The following is a 12,964-nucleotide window of genomic DNA, read 5'->3' on the forward strand; positions in this document are numbered from 1 at the left end:
ATAGTAAGTGAAAGTATTGTTTTTAAATCTTGTAGTATTGTTGAAAAATTCATAAATAATCACGCTCCAGAGCGTATGAATAGTTTCGCTTACAGAATACGCCTTATATCTAAATTTAATTTTAAGTTTATTTTATTCCAGTTTTGATCTTAAGTTCAGACTGACAACTATCATTGTAAAACTTTTTAAATATTATTTCATTTTATTATGGTTTTGTTGTAATTAATCAATTCAAATGTGGCTTTCGTTAGATTAAGTTATTAATATTAGTGAGTTATATTGGTGAAAGTATGTGTGTGTATGTTCGTGTGGAGTGTAAATGTATCTGTGTGTGAGATTGTGTGCATGTGCATGTGTTTGTTTCTTCTTGTGCAACGGCAAATAATGATTGTTTTAATGATAATGAATAGTGTAAAGCGACGCTGAGCGCTTCTGTGTAAATTGGGCGCTATATAAGTAATTTGATATTTATTATTTATTTATTTATTGTTTTGTGTGTTTTATATCCGGCTGGCGCACTTTTGGTAACTAAAGTCTGGCTTAGATAATTTTGTTCTCATGCCATTATACGTATAATATATATATATTATACGTATTGGTGATTAAACCCAGTGATCAGTGCCTAGTGTAATTAAATTACAAGAACTCGTACATTCGAGACTTGTATCCCAATATCGAGGCCTACGATGTTTTAACAGTTGTGTGTATTTAACCAATAGAGTTCTGCCCAATCAAAACTAAGAATGTATGACACACCCTTAAGCCCACTCAGACAGATATAACAAGCTGTTTGCAAACAATAGAATGGAAAAGCTCTGTTTTTGTTATTGTTTCTATTCTATTGTTTCCCCATCGTTTTGTGTTTAGGTAAACACTGTAAGACTGTAAACACATAGTTTTCTGTGATGATGCGATTGATCAGGCGTGTAGAACTTATGAGTATTTTCCTCAAACACTTACCGTCGATGTTAATATCGTGTAGTTTGCTTAATTTAGCACTAACTACCATTTGCTTACATTCGGATGACTGTCCGAGGTTTGTGGTTGTGTTCCTTTCTGCCTGGTGTCTTTACAGAACCCGCTGGACTTTTTTCACGCATCCTCTGCCCCCCCCCCCCCCCCCCCCCCCCATCCAAAAAAAAACAAAAAAAAAAAAAAACAAACAAAAAAAAACACAACAACTAAACATGCCAGAATCCGAGCGTGCCGAAATCCAAGGCACATGGGAGGTAACAACTTATTACGGAGATAAAAATTCGACCTCCCAGCTCCAGCGTACGGCATTGCAAAGCATCCTATAATCCAGTGCTAGAATTCAGCGAGGACTGTAAAGTTTTGCTGCTTTGAAGAAATCATCAAACTCTTTAAATACTGCATTTATATGGATTGTCCTCATTATAGCTTTCATTGTGTTGGGAATGAAGTACACTCGATAAGAAACACATTCCTCTAATATTATTACAGATTACCAACCATGCAGCTTATCATCATAATTCACTTGACCTAAATTAGATTATCTGACACGTGAGAAAAGACGCGTAAAAGTGGCCCCTCCAATTGTCACCAACAATAGCTTGGATTACGCACTCGATTCATGATATGAACTAATGGATGACAAATTTCAAATTGACAAAAACAAAGTTTATTTATGAGTTGAAATCAGTTGTGATTATTTGCAGGACTAGCGGAATCATCATTCATAAATCACAAATTCAATGGCTGGCCAAAAGAAAAAACATGTTGCTATTTGTGGAGGAGGTTTGGTAAGTTAAACAATTTTTGTATTTACTTTGCTTTGATAAGAATGATGACGATGTTGAAGATGACGATGATGATGATGATGATGATGATGATGATGATGATGATGATGATGATGATGATGATGATGACGATGATGTTATTAATAATAATAATGATGATGATAATAATAATGGCGATGATGATGTTGATGATGATGATGATGATGATGATGATGATGATGATGATGATGATGATGATGATGATGATGATGATGAGATCTTATCTTACCTGATGCTGAATATATAGTCATAAACGAGGGTGAATTAAAAAGTATTGGGACTCTGCTTATTATTTTAAAACAAATTGAACAATATCATGTATCATACCTCAACAAATTAAAGCTTATATGCTACTTCTCAACATAGTCTCCGCCTCTCTCGATAGCCACACTCTATCTTTTTGAAAGGCCATGTATTCTGTCCTTGTAAAACTGAGTTGACTGAACATTACGCCAATTTTTCACAACTGTCTTGGCTTCTCTTTCATCTTCAAAGAGATGTCCCCTCATTGCCTCCTTCAGTGGGCCAAATAGATGGAAACCCGAAGGTGTCAAAGACTGGTGAATACAGAGGATGAGACAGCGTTGTCCATCTATTAACTCCATTTTCCCAACACTTGCCAAATCCAGTCTAAATCGTCGAATTCTTGCTTTCAGTCGCTTCAATGTCTATTTGTACCTGCTATCTCATCAGGAGAAGTTCTTCTATCTGTTCTGATCAATGCTTCTGTCTGTATTTGATTCACTGAGTTGACACTGTTTGGACGGAGACCATCACGAGATTGTCTGATAAAGACATGGTTGAGGGGATTTCAGGTTAGTTGTTGGTTGCATTTCATTGTCTTCTAATTTAATTGACGAGATGCATACCAACCTAAAACACCGCCTCTACAAAATGCCCGAGCTTTATAAACTTTCCCAAGGCATTTAAAATGTCACTCGATGTTACTTCTTCGGAAACAAGAAATTCAATGACAGCTTCCAGTCGCTGACGAACATTCGTGGAGGCAGCCATTTTGAACTGCCATAATTTTGTCAAAATTTGGCAGAATTAAAATTTCCAACTTTTGATTTAAAGAGTGCATGTGTAAGTTCAATTGAGCCAAATATGACGACGTGAAAAAGAAATGAACTTAGTATGACATTTGTCCCATTACTTTTTGACTCACCCTCGTATTATCCTTTACATGCTCTATGCAAAGCTCATAACAACAACTATCAAATAGCATGGTGTATAACACAATTTTCATCGATAAGGCGCCAAATACTGCTGTTGCATATATGATAATTGGCAATTTTCTATAGTTTTGGAACTATATTGTCTTTTGAGAGGTTCGCTGATTTAGAATCGGTAAACTTTGCAATATTTGAATTATACGAGTACATTGCACATGTTGCTTTCATTGTCAGGTACTTCATCTGTTTTTCTTACGGAAACAATTAAATAGTTTGGTCTCCTTTTTGAAACGTCAAATTTATTTTTAAAGGGATATATGAGAGTTTTCTGATCTCTTGTATCGAATGCCATTTATAGCCGAGGATAAAGCGAATCATTTTGTTTTTGCAATTGAGTGAGCAGACAATATCTTTTGAACCTTTGAAAGTATTGTATCTGTCCTCCGATCACTTCGGAATGCTGATAGGACACGTTCATGATGTTGTCGGTAGGCTGAGATTGAAGTCAACGACCTTTTAAAGTATTTTAGATAAGAAATTGTAGTGTAAGATAACCCTGTGATGTAGAGACATGTAATATTTACACGTCTGGTATAGTCTATTGAAATTGAAAAACCCTAAAACTAACGCAAAATCTAGATATTTTATTACATATGTTATAAAACAAACCATACTTGTGTTTGGTTGTCAGACCTGCATACATGTGCCTCTTAGGAGGTCTGTAGTTGTCAATACATGTCTATTTGCCACTCGCTGCAGACGGGAAACATGAGTTTTTGTTGGTGTTTTTTTTTTTTACTTTTGACATAATATGCCACTTTCGAGCTATCGACAACTTTGGTTAAAAAGGAATGGTCAATCGTAACTGTCTCTAATTTTCATTGTTCAATCTGTGGTATCGACCAGAGCGTAGATTTTGAATCTAAAAAGGATTGTCATCGATTTTTTTTTACCAACACTCGAATACCTTACAAATTATATTTTACATTGTAAATTGCGCATGATATTAAAATTTAGAACAACATCCGCAGCCATATTACAAAATCTGAATGTATTTCAATTTGTTGCTTGTCTTAACTTTTTAACAAAGGCAAATACACCTAATACTTATTTGAAGCTATTTGAATTAAACTTTCCATAACTTTTTTACACAATAAAATTAACACCGTGTAATTTTGGACTTTGACGAATGACATTTCGAAATCCAATGATTAGATAAAGAGGTGTTCATTTTTAAAAGCAGCTTAGTTGTAAAGCGGAAATTTTCTCTGAGGTCATGTGATGCCATCGATTTATATATAGTAACAGATAGGCTGAGCAGCGGTACGGTAACATAACACACTGGGGACGCACGCCATTAGCTCTCAGACTCCCATTCGCTTCGTTCATGTGCGGCTGTTAGCAGTCTCTCTCTCTTCTCTCTCTCTCTCTCTCTCTCTCTCTCTCTCTCTCTCTCTCTCTATCTATCTATCTCTCTCTCTCTCTCTCTATCTATCTATCTATCTCTCTCTCTTCTTTATCCCTCCTCTCTTTATTTCATTCTTTCTCAATCTCTTTCGTTATCTTTATCTCTCTTTCTCTCTGTCACTCACTCACTCTTTCTCTATCCCTGTCTTTCTTTCTTTCTTTCTCTCTCTCTCTCTCTCTCTCTCTCTCTCTCTCCCCCTCTCTTCTCTCTTTCTTTTTCCTTTCTTTTTTCTCTATCTATCTATCCCCCCTCTCTCTCTCTCTCTCTCTTTCTTTCTACGTTCTTTCTTTGTTTCTATCTCTCCCACTTTTTCTTTCATTCTTTCTCTATTCCTTTCGTTAACAAAAAAACCCATGGGATTAACGAACACAAAAGCTAAAGAGATACGGTAAGCGGCAATGACAAACAAGGGTAATTCCCGAAAGTGGGGGTCTTATCGTCAATGGCGGACACGCGCAGTGAAGTTATGGGATTTGGTAAGAGGTAGAATGGGATGGGCCTATCTTTTTTTTTATACACCTACATCGTGTATGTAATAATTTGTTCTGAATTGTATAAAATGAACTGAATGTTAGTTTAATTGTCGCAACCATTCACTTGTATTTTGTCTTCCAGGTTGGTGCATTATATGCTTGCTTCTTGTCTAAAAGGGGATTCAAGGTTGATTTGTATGAAATGAGACCAGGTAAATTAACCCGATCATTCATACTATGATCCATGTTCATATTATGAAACTACTATTGTTTATGTCAAATATTGTTAATCATAGTAAGTTTATTTTGCATAAGACAATTTACCACCACCTACAATACAAATCCACTGTTTATAGCGTCTCATAACTTAAAAAGAGTAATTGATGAATTACTACAATATATACTATATTAAAATATTCACGATCGGTTATACCGATCTATTCATGCCTACTAATGTTACTATAAAATAGATCTGTACACAATTCAATATCTAAAACGTATTATAAGTTAGTTACAGGATATCAGGTACAACAGTCAGGAATTCTATGAAAAAAATGCATATAACTCTCTTTTCAAATGATGGTGCTTATTTTCATCAAAGATACTCCATGCATTTGTCCTGTTTTGTAAATTCATTCCAAATTAAAGTCCACATTTGTATTCATCTACTAATATTCCTCTGCATAATGCTTAATGATAATTGTGTAACATTTCATAAACATGCTTTGTGAAACATCATCTTATACACACAAGATGCCCAATAATTTAGTGTTAATTTATAAATACTTTTGTTGCAAAAAGTTTAGGAACAAACTCAATATTTTAAGAAAAATGTATCTAAAAGTCAGAAAGGTAGGAAAAAACAACAAATGATAGATTGATGTTAATACCTTTTACGAATAATACATTTCATCATTGTTTAGTATTAGTATTCCCCACTTGACTTCAATGACAGCTTTTTGCGTATTCGAGGGACAGCAAGTTTGGTGGAATCACTGGTCGAACGTAAGAGGCGGGGTTCTGAATATCTTTCAATTAGTTCCGAAAGGTAGGAAGGGGCAGTTCTTTCAAGACATCCATACACTAAAACACAAGCTTTGAATTTAATCCTTTTCTCAACAGGCAGCCAATGCATTTCAGAGGTCTGTTTTAAGTGTTATTTCTATATAGGACGAATTTTATTTCATATTCAGAGGATTTCTTATCACTTTGTGCTGCTTTTGACGAAATTTCGTGGATTTTAAACAATTTATTTATCAATATTTTAAAGTTTTGTAAATTTTTGCAAGGATTTTATCATCTTTTAAGACCATTTTTGTTAAAGTTTTACGATTTTAAGGGGAAAAAATCGAGTGAGCTATTTCAATCTTATTACAACGGTCGATGATGAACATCGAAAATGACAATACCCAATTATTGTTATAACTATTCACCCCTACGAACAATACGACACACAATTGATAATAATAATAATACACCGAATTTAGAAATAGAGCTAGTTAACATTTTGAGATCTTTTGAATTATTCAAGGCATACAGAAAAATAACAAAAAGAGGAAATAAAGTCGGACGGAAACAAAAACGAAAACAAAGAGAAGCCAAAGAAAACATCAAAAACAACTCAGTCAAATTAAACTGCAATAATTCAAGACTCTACTAATAACAATGACGGAAGGCAACTGAAAACCACCGTCACTAACAAACTTCCCAGGACATGAGCTGTCCCGAACACGTTGAACGTTTCAAACTGGTGCGAAATGAAACAATCACATTGGCCACATGGAATATACGTTCATTAAACCATTTAGGAAAATTTGAAAACGTTATTCAAGAAATGAAAATGTACCTAATTAACATCCTTGGAATCTCAGAAACGAAGTGGAAAGGAGAAGGGTAGTTAAAGAAAATGATTTTATATTGTATTGTGCAGGTGGAAAACATCATGAGAAAGGAGTTGGAATTCTTTTAGACAAATCAACATGAAAGTGCTATTTAGATTATGTTGCAATCTCAGAAAGAGTTATTTTAGTAAAGTTGAAAGGAAACCCGTTTAATGTTAATATATACGACCCACCATCAGACAGTGACGAAAACACAATTGAGACATTCTATCGAGATATGGAACAGGCATTAAAACAATGTAAAAAATTTGTGATTTCTATGCAAAGGTTGGTAACGAGAGAGTTGAAAATATCGACTAGGTACTAAAAATGATAGAGGGGAACGACTTGTCGACTGATGCAGATTGGAAAACCTTACTATTGTCAATACATGGTTTACAAACCACGATAGAAAGAAGTGGACATGGATAAGCCCAGGTGACCTTTTAAAAATCTGATAGACTTTATTCTGGTCCAACATCGATTCAGAAATATCGTACGCAACGCAGCAACTATTTCAAGCGCATATTGTAATAGTGACCACCAAGCTGTCAAGGCCACGCTAAAAATAAAACTTAAACAAATAAAGAAAAAGAACGTGGAACCAAAACTGCAATTAGATGTATTGAGAATTAAAGATCAAATAAAAAATTATTACAAAGAATGCGTGAAAGAAAAAAGTGAAAACTTGACCTCAGATATAAACATAGATGAGTACTGGAATCAAGTATCGAACTGCATCACAGAATCTGCAAGAGAAACTATTCCATCTGTGAAAAAACACGAACCAAAACAAAAATGGATGGATGACAAGATCTTGAAAGTGATGAATGAAAAACGAAAACTAGAACGCAACAGAAATGAATATAAAGAAGCTAATAAGATTATAAAACGTGAGTGTAAGAGAGCAAAGGAAGATTATATTATATAAATGAATGTCACAGAAATGAAAGACTAAAACAATCTAACACCAAACAATTCTACCTGACAATACAAGATCTAAGTGGAAAACGACCAGCCATGGCAAGAAAATGCGTTAAAAACGCAATCGTAATATACTTATCGTCAACAACGAAATTTTGGAACGTTGGGCAGTATACATAAAAAAAATATGTACGCGGATGACAAAAGAGGGACGTGCTTGGATAAAGACGACTCTACTGTGAACACGGGTCCCCAGGTTATGCGAGAAGTAGAAGCTGCTTGCAAAGTGCTGGAAAAGGGAAAAGCGGTAAGCCAAGATAATTTCTCAATAGAATTGACTGACGCCCTCGACGATATATGTATAGATATTCTGACAAAAGCCTTTAATGTCATTTACGAAAAGGGTGAACTGCATAATGTTTTAAGACAATCGGTATTCATTACCATTCCAAAAAGCAAGGAACTCTTGACTGTGACCAACACAGCATAATGAGCCAGGCCACGAAAATTATACTAAGAATACTTGTGAAAAGAATGAGGAGCAAGATCTCTCCAGAGATAAGTGTCGAGTAGTTTGGTTTTGTTAAAGAAAAGGGTGCGGTAAATGCAATCTTTACATTGAAAACAATAATGTAACGGTAAATCGAAAAGCAAAAATCACTTTATCTATGCTTCATTGATTATTCCAAAGTTTTTGATTCAGTACAACACGAAACGCTCTTCAAAACCTTAGAAAAGATCGGTGTGGACAGTAAAGACCTTCGACATGTGAAAAACGTATACTGGAATCAAACAGCGTGTGTAAAAACGTGCAAAATTTTTAGATTTTAGACACCTACTGGTGTGCAAAAGTGAAGAAATGGGCCTGAAACTAAATGTAAAAAAACACGAATGCATGGTGGTCTCAAAAAATGACAACAACACGACCTTCCACTTGTCAAGCAAAGGAGAGACCATCAAAGAAGTAAAGAAATTTAAATATTTAGGCAATATCATTACCCATGACGCACGTGACGTAGAGGATATAAAACAAAGAATAGCAATAGCAAAAAACGTGTTCCATAAAATGCGACTAGTTGTGTCAAACAACAACCTAAAGTTGAAGACCAGAATGAAAGTAGTAGAAACGTATGTTATAAGTACCCTTTTATACGGTTATGAAACGTGGACGCTTGACAAAGAATGTACGAGGAGGTTTGAGGCATTTGAGATGGATGTATAGAAGAATGTTGAGGCTATCATGGACAGACAGATATACGAACGAGGAAGTGTTGGAGAAGGTGAGAAAGGGAAGAATGTTGATCGATACCGTCAGAAAGAGGCAGTTACGATTTCTAGGACATGCGTGGAGAAGAGACGGAATAGAAAAGTTGGTAACATCTGGGATGATCGAGGGAAAGAGAGCTAGAGGAAGACAAAGAATGACATATCTAAATAACCTAAGAATGGTTAAATGTGATTTAAAAAGCAACACAGATTTCATGCGCACTGCAGAGGATCGTTATTCGTGGAGACAGCTGACCGGCAACGTGCTCAATAGCACAAACCACAATGGATGGTGATAATCTTTTTTACTTCGTGCTTCAATGGGAATAAAACGCAAAACACAATTAAATTAATGAAGGTCCGAGATTAATTACCAATATTCTAGACAGGTGAAGAGAGAGAATGTTCACTGTCTGTAATGACATGATCTATTGTGTGGCCATGGTTGTTTGTACTACCGCTTACAAGTTGGATAGGGGTGTTTGTATCAACAAGCTCTCGAAATACTTTGGATTCATTTCTGTTTCCGAAATAATCAATGTTAAAATCACCCATAAAAATATTATGCTTTTTGTTTATGGATTGAATAGACATAAATTCACCAAACTCTGATGGAAAATCAGTTGTTGATATTTTATTTTGTTGGCTTGGTGGTGGACGGTAAATACATTGAAACGACTTTTAAAAATTACTTTCATGAATGACAAATCCAGCGTACTCAAAGCTTCTAAAATCATCATGGTGGAATATATTTTTAAAAAGCATCATATTGGAATATATCTTATCAAAGAGTGACATGTTGTAAATGATTGCAATTCCACCACCTTTCTTCCGAATGAGTGGAAATGATTTAACACTAAAGCCTCCGGGTGTAATTGCTTTCAGAACTGGGTCATCATATGGTTAAGCCATGTTCCCAAGATCACAAAAATAGTAATTTTGTGATCTTCATTTATGCCGATTATATCTTGAGTTTTATTATGGCACCATCGAAAATTTAGTTATCCGATTTTTATACTCGTATGATGACTACGGGCAGGTTTTTGTTGTTGTTGTTGTTGTTGCTCGAAGCGGTGCTGTTGCTGCGATTTGTTGTCACGGTAGTTGTTCATTTCATACTGTCTGTCACGGACAGTGTTGACATTTGACAAAATAACAGTGAGGAGTATTTATTGAAGTGATGAAATTTGATGGGGGAAAAGTGTTGATTAATTTAAGTGAGGATCGAGGTCGTGCGGGGAGCGGGCGTGGGGTTGGCCGGTGACCAATGACAGTGGTGATATGATAGGACGTTGTTTTCGTCTGTTCATAAAATTAGTCTTATAAATAGATCTATGTACACGGTAGTTGTTACAAGTTGTAAAATAAAGCATCTTCTTTCGTCACATATCAGGACGGGCCGTTGAAGTCGCCCGCTTATAGGCCCGATATCCGGATGTTCTAAGGGCGGTCAACCGGAATTACTCCTTTACCCCGATATGCCTCAAGCCCCCTACCAATGACAAGGTAGGTGATCAATTGGGGGTGTTAATATGGCCGACCGGAAGTCCAAGCAATTTTTATTGATATCTCTGAAACAAGGTAATATTAATCTGTTGCCGTCTTTCAAAAGACATACAACACGAACATTGTCATGCATTTACTTACAACCACATTCACTTTTGTTTGTTTTTCAGGAAAGAGTAAGTAGGGTGACCATTATGTTGAGCCATATTACTCACAAATAGTTATTACCCCGTGCGTGGTGATACACGAACTCACAACGAAAAGAAATAGATAAGGGAGGGTAAAATACGGCCTATTAGATAATCCGAGTTCAAACCCATTTATTGACATCTTTGTTCCTAAAACTAGAAACTTAACTCCTCTTGCTCACATTATATGAGGTGTACAGAAGAATTAGTTCAGTGGTATAAAATATAGGATTGTGTAATGGGTTACACACGTGTCGTTTTGTGGTCTTATGGTATGACGTTCTCTCTCAGACCTCTAAGTCTCTGGATCTATTCCATTTGTGGGCGGTGCAACGTTGAGCCGTGAAAATGTCTCTTTACATAAACGCTATGACCGAAAAGGTGAAAATGATTATCTGGTCTGTAACAGCTTTGACTTTGTCGAAACACAATGGAAATCGTGACTTGCAGGTGTTTTGTCTCGTCATAAATATTAAGTGTCGTGAGCTTGGAACCCTTTGTGAAGAATTTGGCGTGCATTTAGTTGATATCGCTCTATAAAAAAGTTCAAATTATTTTTAGAGTTCGAATAATCATATATACCAGGTATTTACTATATCAGGTAAGTAGTGCTTGGAAAAATATTTAGGGTTTGCTTGGTGTCTCTTTCTTTCTTAAGGAACAATAAGAATATAAGATCATAACAATTTGGATTGTTTGAGCTTATGATACAAATAGATGAGCTTATTTATTTTTACTCTTTAGATATCAGGAATTCAGAAGTTGTCAAAGGAAGGAGCATCAATCTCACCCTGACACATCGAGGAATTGAAGCTTTAAAAAGTATTGGGATTGAGGATATTGTAGTTGAAAAGTGCATTCCACTGTATGATCGAATGATTCATTACAAGTCTGGAACGAGACGTTCAGTACCATATGGCCTAACACAGGAGGTAAGATGGAAAGTTCAATCTTATCCTTTTCTTTGTTAATAGGAGAAATGTTTATGCCACTTGCTCTGTATGCAAATAAAAGTCGATTGGAAAATCACAAATAGCCCATTTTGATTCTGATGTATATAAAATAATGAAGATGAAATAATCATTAAAAGCATTGATAGAAACCTTCCTTTGCATACGAACTACATTTAGTAAAAAACATTAATGTTTCCACGTTCAGTGTTTTTTTTTTTTTTGGTTTTTGTTTTGTCATAGAAGCCAACGGTCCAAAGTTATCCCATTATATTTAGATAATATATCAAATACAATGAGAATCGAAAATGTTTAATATTAATTTCATTGGTAGTAAAAAGTACTCAAATTTGCAAATTAAAAATTGTATTGAGTAACATATATTATAGAACAAGTTCACGGTCTTTCATATTTTAAAAATATTCATTCATTGAAAAGACTCGCAAAGTCCCAGGGTTTAGAGTTTTTGCCTGATGAGGGTAATTTAAATCGATCGATATTTGAACGGTGAGTTTTCTGAACACATTTTAAATCCAGAGGTTAAAGCTTAAATTGGAGATGTCAAGCGAGATTTGTCACAAATAAATATCATTTATAGAACGTATTCTGTGATAATTCAGAATTAATTCCTAAAGTATGGTTTCTTTTAATTGATACATATCTTGTCCTCAGCATTGCGCATTGTCCATTACACGGAAACTAATTAATGGAATTCTGCTCACCTGTAAGTAACAAATATATGTCAATATTTATTTCAAAGTTAGTATTTTTCTATCTAAATTTGAGACGTGAAATGGTTCAAAACGGGTGTGGATGGTTACAGGCAATGACGAATATTGTATGAGTCATCATCATCATTGCCTTTTTCACCCTGGGTCAGGGTATAGGCCATAGACAAACAGTTTCCATCCTTCTCTATCCTGAGCTATCTTTTTAATCTCATTCCAGGTCTTACCACTTCTCTGTGTATCAGCTTCTTTAATTCTTCTCCATGTTCCTCGTGGCCTTCCCCTTGATCTTCTGCGCTGAGGGTTCCAGTCCAATACTTTCTTTGTTATAGTGGAGTCGTTCTTTCTAAGCGTGTGTCCAATCCACCTCCATCATCTTCTTCCTATTTCCTCTCCCACTAGTTTCTGCTGTGTTCTTTTCCATACTTCTTCATTTTTTATTCTATCCATCCATTTTATTCTGAGTAGCTTACGCATGCACCTGTTTACGAAAATCTGTACCCTCCTTATACATGCCTGTGATGCGTTCCAAGTTTCACATCCATGCAGTAGGACAGACTTCACATTTGAGTTGAAAAGTCTTAGCTTTAGTCGAAGGGAGATATCT

The 12,964-nt window shown here is 35.4% G+C and overlaps 1 protein-coding gene across 1 annotated transcript in view; it reads left to right on the top strand.

Moving 5' to 3' along the window:
* The first annotated feature begins 1,546 nt into the window (after positions 1–1,546).
* The window catches only part of LOC144958337 (kynurenine 3-monooxygenase-like), a 28,978-nt gene continuing 17,560 nt past the window's right edge, over positions 1,547–12,964 (top strand). The window contains exons 1-4 of the mRNA XM_078890260.1: positions 1,547–1,763; positions 5,058–5,127; positions 11,424–11,611; positions 12,302–12,353. Coding sequence (XP_078746386.1) covers positions 1,716–1,763; positions 5,058–5,127; positions 11,424–11,611; positions 12,302–12,353 — 358 coding nt within the window. The 5' untranslated portion in view covers positions 1,547–1,715. The remainder of the gene's footprint in view (positions 1,764–5,057; positions 5,128–11,423; positions 11,612–12,301; positions 12,354–12,964) is intronic.

Source organism: Berghia stephanieae, chromosome 1 (genome assembly GCF_034508935.2).
Source record: "Berghia stephanieae isolate SIO BIC M18660-M18661 chromosome 1, UCSD_Bste_1.3, whole genome shotgun sequence".
Taxonomy (NCBI): domain Eukaryota; kingdom Metazoa; phylum Mollusca; class Gastropoda; order Nudibranchia; family Aeolidiidae; genus Berghia; species Berghia stephanieae.